This window comes from Xiphophorus hellerii, chromosome 11, assembly GCF_003331165.1.
Source record: "Xiphophorus hellerii strain 12219 chromosome 11, Xiphophorus_hellerii-4.1, whole genome shotgun sequence".
NCBI classification, from domain to species: Eukaryota; Metazoa; Chordata; class Actinopteri; order Cyprinodontiformes; family Poeciliidae; genus Xiphophorus; species Xiphophorus hellerii.
This window is the reverse complement of record NC_045682.1, coordinates 28,529,410-28,551,710: the sequence shown is the minus strand read 5'-3', so window position 1 is coordinate 28,551,710 and position 22,301 is coordinate 28,529,410. Positions and strand designations below refer to the sequence as shown.

Sequence of the window (22,301 nt, the reverse complement as noted above, 5' to 3'; positions counted from 1 at the left end):
ATATGTTACTGGTACTTTTAGTGTTATTCTTTAGTGGAAATCTAAGCCAGTAAGTCCATTAAAAACCTCATAAATTGCTAAAACTCTACATTTGTTATTGTATTTGTATTTAAGGATAAAAGTTAGCACTTTTTACCTAAATTTCTAAGAGCCACAGTGGAAGATCCCAGCAGCTATGTGTATAATTTAGTGTAGAAACATACTTATGTTTACTAAATTAAATATTTCAAATACTTTTACCAGATGATAGGAATCAATGCTTCACTTACAATCACTTTTAGATTTTTTGAGAAATGACAGATTAAATAATTATGTGCTCCAGTGTGATCATCTACTCAGTCAGTAAGTGGCTTACTTTATAATCCCCGTAATCCATCTGAAGCTGATGCATGCTGCCTCTATTGTCCTGCTGGGAAAGTGATCAGAAGCAAAAATCAGCAAAAGATGGGCTGATGTTTCAATACTTAACAAAATACGATTTTATTATGGATGCACAAGGGAGTGTAAAAGTATGGAAATTTAATTTAATTCAAGACATTTTCAGCTTAATATATCTGATGGAAACAGGTAAATAGTTCACATTTTAAAATGTTAAACTGTACTTTGTTTGTTTTACTTCAAGTATTTTCTTTAACAGTTCACTGGTTTTGTAGAGACAGTTTTATGGAGACGTTAATCATAAGGTACATCCCGATACTCTATGAGTCACCACTGCATGCTGGGCCAACCTCCTGACAAAAACCAGCTATTGAATCAAGCCTAATCCTTCTCCTCACAATTTCCCTAAAAGAATCCAGATTGCTGCTATCACTAGGCGTAAAGCCCTCTTAGCCCATTTCACTGTAGTGATAATGTAGGTCACACACAGCCAAAAGGGCGGGCCGCCTCCTCCATGCTACCAGCACCTAAAGCAGGCATGTAATAAAGCTTCATGTAATAAATCACACATTTAGGTCAGGTCTTGGTGTGTGTACATAATAACTCCCACAAGTCTGAACCAGACGTGAGCCATGCTTTCTTAAAATGCACCACAGAGAGCCACAGGAAATCATTTCTGCCTGTAGCCATCAGACTTTACAATCCCCAACTCTGAGTAACTAAAATCTGATTTTCTCTGCACTCATTTACAGATTATTTACAGAAAAACATATTTGCAAGTATGCTTGTTATCTTATTTATTTACTTATTCATATTAAGTCATATTTGAATTACTTACATCACTCTTAGGAACATTTAACTTTTTTTGTTTATGGCAGTGTTTCTCAAACCTGAGGATCACTTAACCCATTTAACAGTCAGTGATATATTCTATTCTAAGTAGGCAAAGCAAAGGTGAACGATGGCTTCCAAACCAAAAAAAGAAAACATATTGGCATTCTTCTATGTGCACATGAACAAAATGGCTGCAGTTGGGATGGAAACGTGTCAGATGATGTGGACAAGCTCCCTCCGATCTAACTAACCTGCTGTTAGTTCACGAAGAGTACGATCAGCTTGGAGGAGCTTCATGGACCCAAACAGTCAATGTTTAAACGGATTTATAAAGGACGTAAGAACTCTTCATGTGAATAACAAGGTTCTGGTGACTGTACGTAGGCTACATGTCCGTCTTAGCTAGCAGATAAAAGCTACATTAGACAAGCTAGTGTTGCTAGTTCGGCAGTAAGTACTACAGTAAATATCGCTGATATTTATTTTAGTATTACACAGAGGTGGTTAGAGAACTCAACAACTGTAAAATAATATTTGTAACGTACTTATATTGTTTATAAGTTAGGTAGGAACAAAGCGAGAGCTAGTTCTGAGCTTGTGACTTGTTTGTTGTTGTCATAGCAACTCCATAGCAACTGCCTGCCAAGATGGTCGTAACGTCACACGAGAATAGTTTTTTTTTTTATTTCCAGAGACTTCCTGTACATCTCAGCTGTTAAAATAACATTGTTTAGTCACATTTAAACACTAAAACTGTATTATTATTATTATTATTATTATTATTATGGGACATTATGAAGTGCTGTGAGAGGTTGTTTTATGGTTGGTAAAGGAAAAGGTGACCTTTCTGCCAGCTGCTGGACAAAAGCTTTGGGTCGAGCCAAAATATGCAGGATGAAAGAATCCCTGCTTAGCTCTGCTGCTTTTAATAGCCAGGGTGAGGAAATGCTGGCATTGCTTTCTCATTCTCTCCAATGTGCTGCGAGAAAAAGCAGCATTGGAGCACAACTGTACAATATTATGTACATTTTAAAAAGATTTAATTGTGCATGTTCACTTCTATTGTTCACTTGTTCTCAGTTTGACTGTATGATGTTTTTGTGTTTTTATGAAGTTAAACACTTTGAACTTCCTTGTTGCTGAAATGGCTATACAAAGAAACCTGATTGATTGATTATATTTAACTATGTTTAACATAGTTAAATAGTTAAATAGTTTAACAGTGTTTTAACTGGGGAATCTTTTAACTGATTTATTTATGATGGTGTTAAAAATCCTTTAGTCTCCATGGCAACCAACCAGCTGAGCAATCGCCTAGATAGACCTACCTCCGCCTTCGAAGTGCAGCTCCTCCTCAAATCTGCAGTTTCTAATCTTCTGAGCTTCGTTGTCACTCAGCAATCAGCAATTAGCAAACACCTGGTGGAACTGCATCTGCTAGCTCATTACAGGAGCTACAAAATGTACAAACGTTGTTAAAGGTACAGGAGCCATGTTGTGATGACGGAGTTTCAGAAAGAGCAGGAGTTTTTAAAGACAATTTCAAGGCATTAAATTACAAAATCAAATTTCTTTTAAGTCATATTTTATATATGTAGCATTTTTATAAAAGTTGGAGTTAACACAGTTACTTGATTGTGCTATAAAATGGCTCCATGTGCCTGGAAAACACATAATACTGCCCCTTTAATTATTAATGCTGTCATTAGAGGTTATCAGAACTAAAAATGAAACAAACATTTCACATTAAATGAAAGGAAAAGGTTTTCACAAGGCAGAGCTGAAGGTGCAAATGGTCTGCAGATGGTAATCCGGAGTAAGATTAATATTCCTATATATGGTCCTTGTTGAATAGACTAAATAAAAAAGCAAATACTTAATGAAACAGTGAAATTTATCAGGAAACTCTCACTAGTCTCACTTAAATCACAAATTGCATCTCCACAGAAACTGAGGAGGAATCTAACTCATTCTGAGAGCTGAGTGATGCAGAGAGCAGCAACCAGCCACCATCTGCACTACAGGAGCTAATTGCCTCATTAAAGCTGCCGTGTCATGTTACATAGGCGGAGGTAATTAAATTACATATTCAGATGTTCAGCCTTGTAGCATCACAGTCACAGTTCAGTAAAGGCCAGCAGTGCTGTTATAGGCAGACATCATGAAAACAGGTTAAAATCTATTTTATAAAGTCATCAGAGATTTTGACTTATAATCAACTGCCAACCAGTCAGAACTGAACCTTATGAAAGCCTTATAAAATCTACTATTTTCAAAAGCAAAATAGCAAATATTTTGCTTATTAAACAAGAGATTTACTAACTTAACTAAAATACTTGTTTAGTTAAGTTAGTAAATCTCTTGTTTAATAAGCAAAATAGCAAATATTTTGCTTATTAAACAAGAGATTTACTAACTTAACTAAAATACTTGTTTAGTTAAGTGACTAAACAAGTACAAGAAACTTTGAAGTCAATAGACATTGGTTGTAGGCATCAGGGGACGTTTCTTTTTGGTCGACAAACATTCCTAAATACAAAAAAAAAAAAAAAAAAATCAGGGGGCATCCAGATTTGAACTGGAGACCTCTTGATCTGCAGTCAAATGCTCTACCACTGAGCTATACCCCCACATGGGAGCTGAACTACTCATGTATGAATTGATCAATGACAGCTGCTCATTGATAAAGAGACTTACATCTGAGTATTAACAGCAGATTTATCTCTGATGCACATTTTGGATTGAGGTCTCTAGGTAAGGTCCTCTGAACCCATCCACATTGGTAGCAGTTGTCAAAACATGGCTCTTTACTCAGTCGAAGAAGTTACTAAGAGATAACGGGTCATCTGGATTTGAACCAAGAGACTTACATCTGACCACATAACAAATTTAACGTTTAAACAACAAATCTATTTAGGATCTCTGTCAATCCACATTGACATTTGTGGTCAAGACATTCAGTTAGTAAACAGAAATCAGGGGGCATCTGGAATTGAACCAGAGACCTCTTGATCTGCAGTCAAATGCTCTACCACTGAGCTATACCCCCACACATTATTCATCATTTCAGTATTTTCAGCTAGGATCTTGACAAAGCCAATATGAGGTGATCAATTCATACAGTCTATTGGTTAGTTTAAAGATCAAGATACTTACATCTGAGTACATGCTGCAGATTTAGCCCTCATGCTAACTTTGGATTAATGTATATTGGTATGGTCTTCCGTATTAATCAACAGAATGATGCAGAACAGAAGGTTGGGATGGACTCAACTTTTGCTTGGGTGGCAAGAGAAGATAATGTTTCCAGTTAAACAAATGCTCCAGTTCAATATTTTCAGTGAGGATTTGGAATAAACATGTATGAATTGACCAATGAGACAGCTGCTCATTGGTCAATTGGTTGGTTAAAGATCAGGAGACTTACAGAGAGCAGATTTAGCTCTGATGGACATTTTGGATTGAGGTCTCTAGGTAAGGTCCTCTGAATCCATCCACATTGGTAGCAGTTGTCAAAAGATGGCTCTTTACTCAGTCGAAGAAGTTACTAAGAGATAACGGGTCATCTGGATTTGAACCAAGAGACTTACATCTGACCACATAACAAATTTAACGTTTAAACAACAAATCTATTTAGGATCTCTGTCAATCCACATTGACATTTGTGGTCAAGACATTCAGTTAGTAAACAGAAATCAGGGGGCATCTGGAATTGAACCAGAGACCTCTTGATCTGCAGTCAAATGCTCTACCACTGAGCTATACCCCCACACATTATTCATCATTTCAGTATTTTCAGCTAGGATCTTGACAAAGCCAATATGAGGTGATCAATTCATACAGTCTATTGGTTAGTTTAAAGATCAAGATACTTACATCTGAGTACATGCTGCAGATTTAGCCCTCATGCTAACTTTGGATTAATGTATATTGGTATGGTCTTCCGTATTAATCAACAGAATGATGCAGAACAGAAGGTTGGGATGGACTCAACTTTTGCTTGGGTGGCAAGAGAAGATAATGTTTCCAGTTAAACAAATGCTCCAGTTCAATATTTTCAGTGAGGATTTGGAATAAACATGTATGAATTGACCAATGAGACAGCTGCTCATTGGTCAATTGGTTGGTTAAAGATCAGGAGACTTACAGAGAGCAGATTTAGCTCTGATGGACATTTTGGATTGAGGTCTCTAGGTAAGGTCCTCTGAATCCATCCACATTGGTAGCAGTTGTCAAAAGATGGCTCTTTACTCAGTCGAAGAAGTTACTAAGAGATAACGGGTCATCTGGATTTGAACCAAGAGACTTACATCTGACCACATAACAAATTTAACGTTTAAACAACAAATCTATTTAGGATCTCTGTCAATCCACATTGACATTTGTGGTCAAGACATTCAGTTAGTAAACAGAAATCAGGGGGCATCTGGAATTGAACCAGAGACCTCTTGAGCTGCAGTCAAATGCTCTACCACTGAGCTATACCCCCACACATTATTCATCTTTTCAGTATTTTCAGCCAGGATCTTAACTAAGAACATATGATTGAGTTCATTGGTCAGTTTAAAGCTCAAAAGATGTAAATCTGAACACAACATATTTAATGCTCAAACCTGTTAAACAAGAACAGATTTCTGTATTTATGTCGGATCTCCTCCATTAATCACATTGATAGTTGTTGTCAAGAGGACTGACATCACTAAACACTAATCTGATCTGAAACACTAATCAAAACTCAATCCTCAAAAATATAAGAACAAATTAAGAAATAAATACAAAGGGATAAAAATGAGGAATGTATCTAGAAAACACACAGATGCAACCCAAACATGCCAGAATCGTGACAGTTATTAGTTGTTCCTAATTTAAATTATTTTTAGGTGGGATCTGTTTACTAATAATGGTAGCATTAAAGCAAAGGGAGCTGAATATGAATGTATTTTTAACTTCTCATCCTCATATTATATTCTTTCCACTTTACAATTTTGTAGAACTTAAAATCTCAGCGAGAAAAAATAAAAAACATTGTAAAATTAAAATGGTTACGAGTACTTTTGCGAAGAACTGCATATTTTGTGAATGAAAACCAGGGGAGTTGTGTGTGAAACTTATAAAAGAAAGGGAGAATTATTATCTTAGATCCAACAAGGCGAAGCCTCTTTATTGTTTTCCTTGTGAAATGCCTGCATGGTTTTCTGACTCATCACTAAAATGTGTGGTGGTAGGATTTCTGAAGACACCAGGGATGAAGCATCCTCATTATATGATTTGCTGAAATCACATAATGCTTTCTGAAAGAATAGAAGCGGCTAAAAATCGCTGCATTGCATCAGGAGGTGAAATTCTTCTGGTTTTCTTTGTCTCTGCGAGTTTCTGTCTCCATTTCTGTTGTTCACTCAGTTTAACAAACTGAAGCTAAACAACTTTATTTTATCAATAAGCATACAGTTTATTTACCCAACATATTCTAATGTATTCTACAGTATTTTATAAATAGAAATCTGTTTTAGTTTTAAATCGATAGTGGACTTCCTCTTTTCAAACAGCAGATGGCGCCAGACATTCAGGATGGACGCGGGATTCTTGTTGTCATGGTTTCAGGGTTTCGGGGTAAAATACTGGATTCTGATTGGTAGAGAGAGAAGGGAGTAGCTTTAGTTGTTTTTTCTACCTGTGAAAATCGACCTGAAAGTGACTCCATGTGGAAAAAGACGAATTAGCTACAGATCTTATTTCTCCTCATAAGCAGAAAGTTTGCAATTCATTTTTTGTATTTTTGTAACATTATACTGGCAGAGGACAAATATTTTTCAGGTATCACATGTCTTCACAATGCACCAGATGATGTAATGTTTCACCGATGTTTTACAATCCCTGGCTGGTATTTTTGGAGGAAACATGGCGACTCATCTGTGAGGGTTTTGTTCTCCTCCTCCACTCGGACACCAGCTACCAGCATCTCCATCCAACTTTCCATAACAACCCATTCATCATCATCCGGCTTCCTGTCGTATCGGCCGGACCGTTTTAGTGAGTGTTGTTTACAAGGCCTTTCATCCTGCTGGCAGCTCGGCTCCAGCAGAAACATGCGACCTGCATCTGTTTTCCTGGAATCAAACGGGGAACCGTCCAGAACCCGCTGGCTGCAGCAGGTACTCAGAGTTTAGACCCAATCTGTTGCACAAACTCTGAGGTTGATGCTAACAAGTCTGAGTGGCAGCGTTAATACTAGAATAATCCATGCAGTTCAGGTTACTGTGGATTAGGCTTCTGTGTTACATTGCATGGGCATGTCTCCTGCTCTCTTATGTAATAATGACCAACAGGTCATTCCTTTTATATCCTAAAACTAACTTAGGAAACACTATCAACACACAATGCTTAACCATAACAATGTCAACTTTTAAACTATGTAATAACTTATTTTTCCTCTCTGTTTGACAGTAAATCAATTCCCTGCTGAAGAACAATTTTATTCATCTCAAATAAAAATTAGACAGAAATGAATTGTTGTGGTTTCTCATTTTATTCAAGTTTGTTGAAAGAGTTGTTGTAGATGCCGATGACGGTGGTCAGGAAGGATCTCCTGTAGCAGTCTGTGTTACAGCGGTGCTGAAGAATCTTCTCACTGAAGACAGTGTTGTTTTATATGAAAACACACTTATAGATGGCAACACCTCAAACACAAAAAAATCAGATATCAGGGAGAGAATTAAGATCCGTGATAATTCTGATCCATTTTTGGGAACAACTTCCAGATGCAAAGTTCATCGGTTTCAGACTTTAAATGCAATTATGCAAGTAAGAGTTTTGTGCCGTATTCACCAAATGGAAACAAAAATGCAGGAGTCAGATTTTAGTGGTTGGAGCATTTCATGTCATTTCTACATGACATGAAATGGAGAGAAAAGAGTAAATGTTGTTAATGTCAGCAATTTATCTATCAATGGATCCATGCAGGAAAGAGGAGCAGCTTCCAGAGAAACAAAATGTTCATTTTAATTCAGAAGAACCAAGGCCCAGTTCTCTTTCTGTTTTATCCGTCTCTCCGTCCCAGAAGTGATAAACTACCAGCTGAGCGCTCTTTGAAAAATGAGCTACACCAACAAGGCTGTTCACAAAGTGTTTAATAAATTGTTAATGTGAAACCCAAGGAAGCAGAGAATGGGTTCAGGTCATGTGTGAGAGACTGGAAACCTGACACTGCAGAAACATGGAAAATGTCCTGGAAACAGATGAATATCCATGTAGTATTTATTTCCCATCATTAATACTAAAACAAACAGTTTTATTCTGTTTGTTTAGACAGAATAAAACTGAAGTGAGAAAGACCTGAGATGATCAAGTCTGCTTCAAATCTTTTCAACAATGTGGCTTATCTCCTTTCTTTGCAAAGCAGAAAGCGGCTAGATGATTTCATCATAACGAAGAGCTCAAATTAAAAGTAATGTGCTCTCAAAAATGTGCTTTATTTTATGGTTTACTGAAAAGGGAGAATGGGAAGAAAATGAACCAGTGACATTAATTATTCGAAGCATTTTTACGACCCTTTTAAACAAATGAATGGTGAATAATAGGAAGACTGAATGTATTAAACATCTTTCTCAGTCCAGACTGAGGTGTTGTTTTACCTTCCAGCAGGTCAAACACTAAACATTTGTCAAATGGTTTAAATTAATGCTAATTCATGTTAACACCAGATCAAAATCAAACTGGAAATCTGTGACAAGACTTAAAAACGGTGTCTATTATACATTCTTCACTGAATCTGATCAAACTTGGATACTTTTGTAAAAAGAAACTGATATAAATTTCAGTCAAGATGTTCAAAGCTCATAGTTAAACTCTCCATCAGAGAGTTAGAGGTCAGAGGTTATTTATAACTGAAGGCTTTATTGTGTTTAATTTCTCCTTAATGCGCTAACTGGTACCTCCCCAAATCACGCAGTCTCCCGCATGACGCAACAGTGTTTGGTTTGATGAAATGCGAAGTGACCACACAGCTTTCCTCCTTATTCAGATGTCCAATAACATGAAAACCGTATTAATCTGTGGGATTCAGATTACGTGCTGCTGTGCACGTTTCCCATGGACTGCTTTCATGTGTTTCTGACTGGAGTTAAGGTCACGGATGCCCTCTGCTTTGTTTACTCGCTCTAATGCTAACAGTGACATCATGGCTACAATAGAAAATTCGCTTCAGAGGCAAAGTTCCAGGTAGCGACGGTAGAAACCTCTCCGTTAAACTGGGAGCCAATCACAGAGCTGCTGTCATCCCTCCCAGCTGTTTTCCTGTCAGCCGCTGAGTCAAGCTGAACCAATCAGGTCATGGCAGACCGGAAGTAGTACAGAGCAGGATTTGATTTAACCGATTTAAATGCATCACAGCATGCATTAATGAGCTTCCCCCATAGTGAGGTGAGCTGCTGCTCAGAGGAGCTAGCTGGAGAGTGTTGAACACGTGACTGTTCAACACTTCACTTTTGGAGGTATGCTGGGTACGCTCCCACAGGAAGTAACGTCAGAGCAGACCCAGAACTCACCTGGAGGAACTTCACATCCCTGAAGACTCCTAGGGATGGATGGATGGATGGATGGATGGAGTTTGATATTTGGAGGCAAATGAAACATAAATGACTAAGCTATCAGATATTTAATTACCATTTTTAGTTTTTTTTCTCCTGGTTTTCCACTTATAGTCTTGAGATTATTATCTGGTTGCTTAAAAATTATAGGAGTAAAACGATCATGCAAGAAGATTTGCGTCTGATTAAATAGTCTCTTTCACTCTAAAATGGTAGCTAAGCGAGAAAGCTTTTATTTTGAAGGTACTTTCCGGAAATGCCTGCCGTACTGGCGGTCATCTTTACAGACGTCGTTGCTCTGAAGTTGACGCCTTTTCCCTCCCCTTGTTCAGATTCAGTTCAGTCAAATCACAGCGACCCGGCAGCTGGAGGGACGTCGCTTCTGTTTACAGCGACTGGAGCCGCAGTGGAGCTGCGACACATAACCGCGTCTCCAACGACATCACTTCACGTTACGGTTTAAAAAAGCAACTGTTGCTGTTAGAAGAATAAACCAGAAATGGACGAAAAGGCGTTTACGAAGGAGCTGGATCAGTGGATAGAGCAGCTGAACGAATGCAGGCAGCTGTCCGAGGGACAAGTGAAGACACTATGCGAAAAGGTGAGACACCGGAGCATGTTAATCAGAAATTAAAATTCAGCATCTTGCCTATTCTCTCTGTTGCCTTCCAGACATTTTTAAAATGGCGTCTATAGTATAGATTTCACCGCGCGGCGCGTCTTATTTATTCGGTAATTAGTAGCTGGAGCCTGAAACCGTTAAGCCAATTGAATACATGCGGGTTGAAAACAACAACTAGGACTTAAGGTGGCTAATTAACTTTAACTTGGCCACTGGAAGTTCAAGTAATTTCACATTTACAGCTTTCATTCAGATAAACCAGCGTTTGTACACTTCAAAAAACACCAAATCTTAACAAGTATTTTTGTCTAGTTTCAAGTTCAAATATCTTGTTACACTTGTAATAAGAAAACTAACTTAAAAGTAACCTATAAGCAAAATTTAGTACCTTGTTTTAAGTGAATAATTACGAAAGAAGATTATTTCACTTATAACCTGGTAAAATGTATTATAAGTGGAATAATCTGCCAATGGAACCAGAACTTTCCCACCAAAATTAAGGAAGTATTGACCTAAAACAAGCTTTTAAAAGTTTCTTGTAAGTTAGTTTTGTCTTATTTTAAGTGCACTACAATATTTACACTATAAACTAAAAAAATTTACTTGGTAAGATTTTGTATTTTTTCAGTGTAGTTGTTTTTCCAGTTTTTAAAATCTCCCTAGGAGTCTCAGGCTTCTTTTTAGAGCCGTTTTCTTCAAGAGTCCAAAAAAAAAACTTTTTGTAAATGGATATTTCTTTTATTCTATTAAATCCTGAAATGACAATAGTTTTTATGATCAGGAAGTGACAGGGCAGGTGTATAAGGAGTGAGTTGCTGCGTTTGTGCTTGGTGTTGCTGCTGGTTGCTTCTCTGAGCTGAGTTGCTGTAAGCTGGATGCAGCATGTCCATATGTTGCTGCTTTCTGCTGCCAAACGCTGCACAGTTCAGTGGTCTGAGCTGCAGCTTAACCCCAATCCAGCATCCACACGCTGTCTGGAAGAGACTAGAGTCTGATTTAGGTGTTTCTAGGTCCGAAGAGAATAAAATATTTAAAATGTTGCTGTTTCCTATCCGTCCACATCCTCCCAGTCTGAAGGTTTTTTCAGGTTCCAAATAAATTCAGTTAACTTTTGTGTTCATACTTTAAAAATGGGCTGATTTTTTATTACACCATGACAAAAGTTTTGTATCATTAAATTGTACGACTTGTATTGTTCATATGCAGAGTGGATAGTAACTAGTTATATTTATTAAATTTACTTGAGTAACTTTTTGAAAAAAATTACTTGTTGGAGTATTCTTACAATGCTGTACTTTTTATCTTTGAGTAATTTTATTATAAAGTATGTTTTATTTTACTTGAGTAAAATTTCTGGATTTTCTACCAACTGAATGAAAACCAAACAAGTTTCAACCAGAAACTCGTCAGACAAACACAAACCTGCAGCTTCTGTTACAGTTTCTGAAGTTTTTATTGAAAGAAACTGATTTGGAAACATTTTTTCTTGCCTGATTTTGTAATTTATATGATGATAATTTTCATCCTTAAAATACCAAAATTTTCACGTAACTTTTTATATTTTGATCTAACATAATTTTTAAATATTAAATTATTGGCAATTTGATCAGTTACTCAGTACTTTAGTAGATTTTTTTTTTTTTTACCAAATACTATTTTTTTTACTACTTTTTCATTTTACTTGAGTAAAAATATGTTAAAGTATTTATACTCTTGAATAATATTTTTTGGATACTTTGCCCTCCTCTCTTTATATCCCTTTTGTGTTATTTAACTAAATGAGGTTTATTTTATGATCTCACCTGCTGACTTCAACTCAACTGATTCAGATGTTTGTTTTTTCTACATAAGGATTATAATGAATCAAAGAAAAAAAATGAAGAAATTATGAGACTCAACGCCGAGTTAATTTCTATGACACATTTTAAAATCACAAAAGTATAAAATCACCAGTATTGGCACAACACAAGCTAAAATATGAATCTCAGTTTTAGCCAAAATCCAAACCAGAGCATAGAAATCTGTTTCTAAGGATTAGCAGCCTGTGTTGCTCTAATGTTGCTGCACAGGTTTATGTGTCAACACATTCAACTTATGCATCAAAGTATATAACCATTTATCCAACTTTTATAACCAGACATGTATTTGTATTCAGCTCAAACATCAATCAATCAATCAATTAAATTTTATTTGTATAGCACATTTCAGCAGCAAGGCATTTCAAAGTGCTTTACATCATTACAAACACAAAGCAATATAGAATCAATCATTAAGTCAAGTTCCATCAATAAATTTGTAATTGATTACATTTCAAATACAATTCTAAACAGGTGGGTTTTTAGTTAAGATTTAAAAGAAGTCAGTGTTTCAGCTGTTTTACAGTTTTCTGGAAGTTTGTTCCAAATTTGTGGTGACATGCATTAAAGCTGCGGCTTGATGAATTTGTACAATGGAAATAATGGAAGCTTTTTGTTTTGATGCGTTCAATGTGTGAGAAGAATCAGATTTTTCAGTATTTTTCCTCCAGAGCGCTCCTTTAATTCTCTTTCAGCAGGTCTGTTTTCCTTCAGGAAACAGGAAGTCAGCTCATTGCCATGTTTGGTCTGCTGAGTGCTGGAGGTTAAAAGTCAGTGATGTCAAGGGGCTCATTAATCCTGACATTTCTTTTCTGCTTTGGCTCAGACGTCATATTCTACTGTCATAAATAGACCTGTTACAATAAGCAATAAATCAATTAATCTCATGATAAATTAAAACGAGCTCAGTCTTTTCCATTTACATAGTTTATCAGTTTTCTGGAGGATAAAAATTTGAGTTTGATCACAACTAGCAGAGACTTCATAATTAATCTTATTTGTTGTTTTGTTTTATTTTGAATATTTAAAATGTCTTCCAGTTCCAGTGTTAAATGTTCATAAGAATTTAAAGTTTATTTGATCTTTGAGTATCGGTTCCTTTATTATGCCATGATTACCATTGTAATCCTGGAAAAAGGTCTCAAAACAACAATTATCATTTATTGCAATAACTTCTGGGATAACATCTAACAATATTTGTTACCATGACAGACCTGATCCTAAAAGTGAAGCAGTTATTTCTTAACTGCTCATTAACCTTCTTTGGCTGTCAGATGAACTATTGCCTGTATTATTTGTCAGAAAAATAGAACAAAGTAGCTTTAAAAATAGATGGTTGCCTTCATCCCTCCATCCATGTTAATATTCTCAGCTCAACGCGCCCACACAGCTTCCTCCTGTTTCCAAAATAGCAGAGGACATAATTGATTGTTCGTTGCATCAGCAGCGCCGTGGCAGCTTTGTTGCTCAGAGGATCAGAGGGTGTGTGTGTGTGTGAGGGTGTGTGTGTATGAAGGAATGAGACGTGTTGTGTAATTCGTTCTCTCCCTACATTCCAGCTCTCTGGGTTTCCTTCGGTTGCCGTTGGGAAGGAATGCTAAAAATCTGAGCTGCTCCAGTTGTCCCAGTGCTTTCAAAGCCTGGAGTGTCTCAGAAACAGTTTACTTACAGAACAGGGAGTTCTGCTTTATTTTTTATTTTTCCCAAATATTTTTATTAGAATCTTCTGCTATACAGACATTACAGGAAAAAACAAAAAAAAAACATGAAAATAAAACAAAACAGATAAAAATTAGCATACAGTGTGTTCCCCCCTCCCCCCACCCCTCCCAAAAACCCACACACAACCCCCAGGGCTCACTCTATCTGCACAAAAAGAAAATTAACTTTACATGTTACAGTGTTTGACAAGATGTAGGAAGGGAAACCAAATATCTGTTATTTAATTTAATTTAAAAGAAGACAATCCTCTGCTGGCTGGAAATTAGATTCTTTGTCAGTTAGATGGAGAAACGTAATAAAGTTCAGAAAAGGAGCTTCATCCTCCTGGTGACCTCTTTGTCTTTTTTCTGTTAAAATTAAACCAATTTGTGTTTCATAGTTTGTAGTTTTCAGTCTTGGTCTGAATCATCTTGTGTTTAGAAAATCTGTTTCTGTTCTTTATAAACCTGCTGTTCAATAAAGCAAACGTCAGCTACAAACACCACATTTAAATCCACATGAGTGTGAATGTTTTTGAACACAACAGGGTTGAATATGGTGATGGCAACATCAAACTATATTCACATCAATACAAAACAGCCTATGGTCAAACGTCAGCTTTTTACAGAAAAATGGGCAAAATATTCACTCTTCACATACTTGGAAACATCTGAAGCTGTAAACAATCAATCAATTAATCGCATTATGAATTAAAATTAGCTTGACAGTTCAGATTTGCATGATTTATCATTTTCCTCTTTTCTCTCTTTCAACCAGAAACTGGATGATAAAAGCTTTCAGTCTGGCGCTTTGGTCTTAACTAGACTTCTTTTGAAAGAAAATGTTGTTTATAATTCCTAACTTGTTTGTTTCTGTTTTGTTCATTTATTTTGGATAAAATAATATTACTTATTGAAATAACTTCTTGGACAATTTAGAAACCAGCAAAATTTTGTTATGGTGACAGACCTATAAGATCAGAATGTGAGGTCAGAATATGCCTTCCACACTTTTCAGATTTGTATTTGGAACATATTTAGAAACCAGCGTCTCATTTTCCTTCCAGTTCAGTTATGTAATACTTTCAGTTACATAAAGTACATCAGGTTTGCCGTTGTAATGGGGTGTGAGTACTTTGTTTTAGTATTGTTGAACACATGAAATCACCTGTTGTGATGTCATGATGATGTAATGAGGTGACGGTCGCCTCACCTCATGACCTCTGTTCTTGTTTAAGCAGAGGCTTGTTTGCCACTTCGTTAGAGATGAATTAATTCTGGGTTCGTTATGAGAAAGGAAATGATGTAAGCATGACAAAAGCAGCGTGTCATGTTGTTGGTAATGAAGTCATCCTTTGTGTTTGCCTCGTTATGGGCGTTAATTCGCCCTGAGAGCCTGAGCCAGGTTTAACTGGCTTTACTGGGATTATACGGCGGCAGCTGGGAAGTTGCTGACTGTTTCTGGACTCTCGGCTCGCCGGCTTGGCGACTCCGAGGCGTCTGACAGCTGCAGACCTGGACAGGTGTGGTGTGAAGGTTTCTTATGTAACATCTGTCTGTGGTTTGTTCTGCTACGTTTCCTCAGTGGATCAGACTGAGGGTCAAAGGTCACCCTGTTCAGGTTTATGTAATATTTGATCAGAATAATCTCCTTCAGTTTTTTTTTAGCAGGTTACTGAATTCACAGGTTATATCAATAAATTAAACCTGATGGAGGATGTAGTGTGGGCTGAGAAACCTTTCACAATATGAGAGTTTCATATCGGTCTGTATCAATAATTATTGATTTTAGTGTTTGTTTAAATTCTCTTAAATATCTTAAATGCTACCAAACCTCTGGTGACATTTCCTGTTTTCCAGTTTTCACTCCACACCGTTGTTTTGTTTTCAAACCTTAAACTGCTGCTGTTACTCAGCAGTTTGTTGCTAAGCAACCAAAGAGTGTGTTGCTAGGTAACCATCAGAGGTAACCAATAAAACTCAAGTAAGAGTAGAACGACTTCAACATATTTTTACTTAAGAGTAACAGAAGCGACTCGAGTAACTGATCAAAACATAATTTAATATTTAAACATAATCAGATGAACCAAAATGTAAAGTTATGTTGAAATGTTGGTATTTTAAAGGTCAAGGTGAAAATAGTTCATATAACCTTCATTATAAAATAACTAAATGGTTGATACTGCATTTTAGGCACTAAAATGTTTGTTTAAAATGGAATTATTGGTATATTTTTATTCATTTGTAATGTATAAAAAAGACTCAAGTAGTTAAAACTGATTAAGATAACAGATAGTTGCAGCCCCAAACACTGTTTTCTAAAATCTCTGCTTCATGACTGTTTGTTCATTTCATTGTTTAACCGAAGGCAAGTCGACTGAAAATAGATCTGATATTGAGACAGATCCACGTGACCCACTTATTTGTTTCTTTAATCTCCAAACAGCTTCGCTCATCTAGAATATTCTCCCAGCCTCACAGACGTGTGCGCACGTGGAGCGTGCACGTACAATGTAGGTCAGGTTTGTGCAGCGCTGCAGGCCTGCTGACCGTCTGGATCCGTCTGCTGGCTGCAGGCCAGGGGAAGCTCTCCGTCTGCAGCCGGGTCCATGAGAACCGTCGAACAAACCAAATTATTTTAGAGAAATGAAAGGAGACGTTTGTTTGAGCGTATCAGACGTGAGCGGTGACCCAAATGCCCGTATTGTTTCAGTACTCATGGTAATTGTGGTAAGGCCGGTCACGATAACAAATTTTATTGTACTGAATCATAATATTGTTGTTTTGAGACAATTAGTTATATAATGGAAGTAATGGCTTAATAATAATGCAAGAACAAATTCTCAAAGATCAATAAACTAATGAAAGTCTAATGAACATGAAAACTGGACTTTTATCATCCAAAAAAGAGAAACAATAAATCATGCAAATGTAAATTATTGAGCTTGTTTTAATTTTTAATAGAAATAATTACTGTTATTTTTCATGGAAACCCAGTTAAATGTAAAGTTTTTAAATGGAGCTGAAGGAATCAGGGTTGTGTGTATTTAAAGCGTCTCTTCAGAATGATTTAATTTTTCTGTTTTGCTCTCAGTGCGGCGGCGGCGGCGGCGGCAACGACTGCAGGCCACACGCTGAGTCATGCACTGCAGCAGCAGGCTTCAGCTCCTGCGTGGCTGGAATAAATTACCAATAAAACAGCTATGGGCTGCAAATAACTGATTTTAGGATCGATTGTTCTATCGATTAATTAGATTTTTTTTTATGGCTGCATTCTGCAGAAATACTTTAGCCTTTCTTATACAGTTTTACAAATGCATTAAAAATGCAAATAAATAATTCAAATACTTTTTGGAATAAAAGTAAACATTTTATTACCTAAAATGCAGAGCTTTCCTTTAGTAATCACTTGATCATTTGATGACTAATTTCTGTATTAAGCAATTAATTGGATTCAAGCAGGTGAAGCTAAAACTCACATTAGGTAAAAACATCACATTAAATTTGTGGGCCATGAAAATGAATAAATAAATAATAATAATAAAAAAACTAAAGTTATTCATCATGGATCTGAAGCTCAAAAAGGATTTTACACATTTACTGAATCAAAAGAAAGAAATCTAGTTTCCAGTTTCCCTTAGGCTCCATTGAACAAATTTATTCTCCGTTATTAAAACAGGATGTGGGTCACTTCCTTTCAAAAAGTTTAATTAAGTTAAATCTGATTTGGGTTCAGCAAGTCGGCTTGTCAGTAAACGTCTCTGGATAAACGCAGTTCTATTAATCATAAAAAGATGAATATTTATGTTGTAATGAACATTTTTCATGGTAGGAAATTATGTTGGTAATAATTTTACCCTAAATGAATTAAAAAGTCTTTGTTTTATACTTGAGGGCCTCACAGAATCAGTCCAAGGGCCACAAAAGGCCCCTGGGCCACACATTGGACTCCCTGCTGTGGATAATGTTTAAAGTCACTGATTTTCTGTGGTTTCCTCCTGCAGGCGAAGGAGATCCTGACCAAAGAGTCGAACGTCCAGGAGGTGCGATGCCCGGTGACGGTGTGCGGCGACGTTCACGGCCAGTTCCACGACCTGATGGAGCTGTTCAAGATCGGAGGGAAGTCCCCCGACACAAACTACCTGTTCATGGGCGACTACGTGGACAGAGGATACTACTCCGTAGAAACTGTCTCTCTGCTCGTAGCTCTTAAGGTGGTTACATACCGGAGGTTTCTCCTGTGGATTGTGGAGAAACATTGTTTTATAAAGGATATTTTTTCCTCTTGGCGTTTCAGGTACGTTTCCGGGAGCGAATAACGATCCTCAGGGGAAACCACGAGAGCAGACAGATCACGCAGGTCTACGGCTTCTACGACGAGTGCCTAAGGAAATACGGGAACGCCAACGTGTGGAAGTACTTCACCGACCTGTTCGACTACCTGCCGCTCACCGCGTTGGTAGACTCTCAGGTGAGAGCCGCTGCGTTATCCCACCTGAGTCACCAGAGTCGACCCGATATCGGCTCAGATTTAGAACAGACGTGTAGCAACTAGTTACAGTTACTTGAATCATTTTTTGAGAAACTTTTACAAGTATTTTTACTGCAGTGTACTTTTTACATTTACATGAGTATTTTTATCATGAAGTATCTCTACTCTTACATGAGTAATGGTTTTGGCTTCTCTTCCCGCCTCTGGTAACTCATCATTAAATAAAGATTCAGACATGTTGTTCTGTGTTGCTCTCAGATTTTCTGCCTTCATGGAGGCCTGTCACCATCTATAGACACCCTGGACCACATCAGGGCTCTGGACCGCCTACAGGAAGTACCACATGAGGTAAAATCAGCTAAAATGCTAATATCACACTGATAGGAAAGTATTAGATTTGATCTGAAATTGCAATTTAGGGTCATGCTTTGTGGCGGCTGGCAAAACACCGAGCAGGCGCTGTATGTTGTTGCGCCCTCTGCTGGGCATGCAGGACGCCTGTAGGTCGTTTGCAGCTCAAATTGGGAGATGAAATTCAAGTCGCATATACTTGGAAATGTGAACCACCAGGCAAAAAAAATCAGATTTCACAAAAAAACCTGTGAATGTAAATCTCAGGGTTTTTAAATGTGATGAACGGTGTGGTGGATGGTGTAGGAAGCCCAGTGAAGATGGAGAATGTGGGAATTTCTGAGCTCCAAAAGTGGAAAACGTGTGAGAGCAAAATCTTTCCAGAAAAAGATTTTCTCTAAGCTTGTAAAGTCAGAAATGTTCAACTTTTGTAGCTCAGAAATTTCCACTTTTTTGTAGAATATTTCTGATATTAATCTCAATTTTTGAAGTTTTTCTTGAAAATGTTTATTTGGAGCTCAGAAATTTTCATATTTTTTCTGAGATTAATTCTAGTTTTTCTAGGGTTTTTTTAGTAGAAAAACTAGTAGATTTCTAGTTTTACTTATTTTATTTTTTTTCTAAAAAAATATTTTCAGATATTTTTTATAGAAACTTTGAGATTGGTCTCTGCATTTTACTTCAAATGTTTGACTTTTGTAGCTTAGGAGGATCCAGATTTTTTTCCTAGAAAATTTCTAAGATTGTTCTCAAAATTCCTATTTTTTCTGGTGAGTGCTGACCGTTTGGCTCCGTTGTGTCCCTCAGGGCCCCATGTGCGACCTGCTGTGGTCGGATCCTGACGACCGCGGCGGCTGGGGCATCTCCCCCCGCGGAGCCGGCTACACGTTCGGCCAGGACATCTCAGAGACGTTCAACCACGCAAACCGCCTCACGCTGGTGTCCCGAGCCCACCAGCTCGTCATGGAGGTCCGGTTCTGCACCAAACAGTCAAGTTTCATGTTTAACACAAAGTACTGCTTATTTATAACAGATGATACTTTACTTCAGCAGTACTTTGACCCTGATCCCCCTCAGTAAAGTCCAGTTGACTTATTAGGAAATTTAATCTCCATATAAATCCTGTGAACAAACTGCAACAACAACTTTAGAAATTAATTAATTAGGTAAAAAAAAAAACAACAGATTTTTCAATTAACCTCTTAAAATTTTAATACAATATTAGAAATGCATATAAAGATGTAAAAAACAATTCAGTTCCTGTTTTAAAGAAAATCAACCTTTATTGTCTAAAATGCAGTGACAGCATTTCCTTAGTGAATCTGAATTAGGTGAAGCTAAAAATCAACTTCACCGCTTCAGGAGTTTTAGGTAAAACATTTTTATGCTCCAAGGTGTTTTTATCTGCAGTGCAAAATGTTTATATATTTTACACAATTTTATCTTAATTACTGCTCGGAGTATGTTGTTTTTTCAGCCCTTTTGCTCCAATTAACGATTAATCAATTACTAAATTAGTTGAAAATGAATTCAGTAACCAATCAATCCAATTAAAAAGTTGTGGAAACGTTTTCACAGTGATCCACTGCTTTCTGTTGGCTGGTCACATGAAATCCTAGTAAATGCATTAAGTGTTCACAGTTGCAACCTGCCAATAAAATGGATATATTTGAAACGTTGTTCTGTGTTTTGGGTTAAAAATACATCTGCTTCACTCAGGGATACAACTGGTGCCATGAGAGGAACGTGGTGACGATTTTTAGCGCTCCCAACTACTGCTATCGCTGTGGCAACCAGGCAGCCATCATGGAGTTAGACGACACTCTCAAATACTCCTTGTAAGTACAAAAATAATCCAGCACGTGCCTTCTGGTGCATTTTAAGACAAAACGTTTAAAATGAGACAAGCTGCTTAGTTTGAGTCAGTTGAGTCCAAACTTTTGGCCATGAGAACTTTATCATTTTTATAGCATTTTTGAAGCAAACTTTTTTTGCCTTTTTTAACTTTATCTGCTCGATAATAAACTAAATAATGAAAATTTTTATTGAAATAAAAAAAGGAGAATTTTTGATAAAAATTTAGATAGAAAACATTAGTATAAGAGACACACAGGTTGTACTTTTTTATTTGGGGTGTAAGATTTGCTTTGAGTAAAATTAGGCCAATAAATCTTTTTCTTTTTTAAAATTATTTTCTAAGATGTTATTTGCAATGAAAGATGAGCCAACTAGGATTTGTTCAATTCTTGAATTACGGTTGGTGGGCCGCCCAAAATCCTTCAGAGGGCCGTAAATGGCCCCTGAACCGCACTTTGGACACCCCTGGTTTAATTGTTATGCAAGTTATATTTCGCTCAGATTTGTAATTTCAACCTTTCTTGTCCGTCCAGCTTGCAATTCGATCCGGCGCCTCGCAGAGGAGAGCCACATGTAACCCGCCGCACCCCAGACTACTTCCTGTGAACCTTGACCTCTCCTAGCGACCCGCAAACAGCCAAGTCCAGACGTTATACGAACCAATACCGACACGAATGAGGAACAGGAAACTGGGGAACGCAGCAGCGCACATTGAACATCCACACAGCGACGAGGCGGTTTCTGGGAGGAGGACGGACCAAACGGTGTGTGCCATAATCACTGCGCTGTTCGCTGCTGAGGACGAAACATGAAACTCCTCATTCTGAACATCTGCAGCTGCTCGAGTCCCATCAGCTTTAGTTCAACAGTTCTCAACATATGTTTGCACTTTTGTACATTTAAATAAATTTGACATTTGTATCGTATGTCTAAAAAATACAGATTATAAATGATATGATTTTTTTTCCCTTCCTGTTTTTTTTTTTTTTTTAATTGTAAAAAAAATCTAAAGCTTTACACAAATTACAGTTTAACTTATAAAATGTATGTAACTTATAAAAATCCTCATCAACTCACCGAATCCCTTCCAGCTCTGTACTTTAACTAAGCAGTTAGAATAATAAAGATGGCTTCTGGATGTCTGAGTTGTTTTTTTAAGATATAAGTGAATCAAACGTAACTGCTTGGTTCATTTCAAAGTGTTTGGAAATGTTTGTATTTCTATAAAATGCATAATTTCAGACGTTTGTTTAGAAGGGCTTGTTTAGCGCCACCCAGTGGTTCTCCGAGGTATAACACCACAAAAACAGTTAGTGGATATAGAATATACAGCGGCGTATCAGAGCCATTGAAGATGGGAAAAGTATATTGTAGCCAAAAAATGTTGAGATTAACCTCAGAAATTTTCTAGAAAAAATGTGTAAATTTCCAAACTCCAAGTTAAAAATTTGCAAAAACAAAATTCAGAAATGTTAAGATCTCAAATTTTCTAGAAAAAAATTCTGAGCTCTAAGATTCTAAAATTTCCAACTTTATGAGCTCAGAATTTTTTTTTCTAGGAAATTCCTGAGTTTTTTTCTTGCAAATTTTCTATTCTTGGAGTTCAGAAATGACCTATTTTTTCTA

At 37.0% G+C, this 22,301-nt stretch overlaps 1 protein-coding gene and 4 non-coding genes across 5 annotated transcripts; 1 reads left to right on the top strand and 4 right to left on the bottom strand.

Moving 5' to 3' along the window:
• Positions 1-3,770: 3,770 nt before the first annotated feature.
• On the bottom strand, positions 3,771-3,842 carry trnac-gca (transfer RNA cysteine (anticodon GCA)). Its single transcript has one exon. It is a non-coding gene; the product is annotated as a tRNA-Cys (tRNA).
• Positions 3,843-4,189: 347 nt separating this feature from the next.
• trnac-gca (transfer RNA cysteine (anticodon GCA)) lies at positions 4,190-4,261 on the bottom strand. The gene has a single exon. It is a non-coding gene; the product is annotated as a tRNA-Cys (tRNA).
• Positions 4,262-4,909: 648 nt separating this feature from the next.
• trnac-gca (transfer RNA cysteine (anticodon GCA)) lies at positions 4,910-4,981 on the bottom strand. Its single transcript has one exon. It is a non-coding gene; the product is annotated as a tRNA-Cys (tRNA).
• Positions 4,982-5,629: 648 nt separating this feature from the next.
• On the bottom strand, positions 5,630-5,701 carry trnac-gca (transfer RNA cysteine (anticodon GCA)). Its single transcript has one exon. It is a non-coding gene; the product is annotated as a tRNA-Cys (tRNA).
• A 4,421-nt stretch (positions 5,702-10,122) lies between these two features.
• On the top strand, positions 10,123-21,813 carry ppp2cab (protein phosphatase 2 catalytic subunit alpha b). The gene is made up of 7 exons (XM_032577092.1): positions 10,123-10,398; positions 17,980-18,189; positions 18,273-18,446; positions 18,726-18,815; positions 19,626-19,787; positions 20,538-20,656; positions 21,209-21,813. The coding sequence occupies exons 1-7, from the start codon at positions 10,297-10,299 to the stop codon at positions 21,279-21,281; spliced, it is 930 nt and encodes a 309-aa protein (XP_032432983.1). The 5' UTR covers positions 10,123-10,296; the 3' UTR covers positions 21,282-21,813.
• Positions 21,814-22,301: the final 488 nt, after the last annotated feature.

Bases quoted from the DNA above. Each gene is read 5' to 3' on its own strand.
- ppp2cab (XM_032577092.1), top strand. From the start codon at position 10,297: ATGGACGAAAAGGCGTTTACGAAGGAGCTGGATCAGTGGATAGAGCAG. The intron at 10,399-17,979 runs GTGAGACACCGG...TTCCTCCTGCAG, and splicing joins TGAAGACACTATGCGAAAAG to GCGAAGGAGATCCTGACCAA. The intron at 19,788-20,537 runs GTCCGGTTCTGC...TGCTTCACTCAG, and splicing joins CCCACCAGCTCGTCATGGAG to GGATACAACTGGTGCCATGA.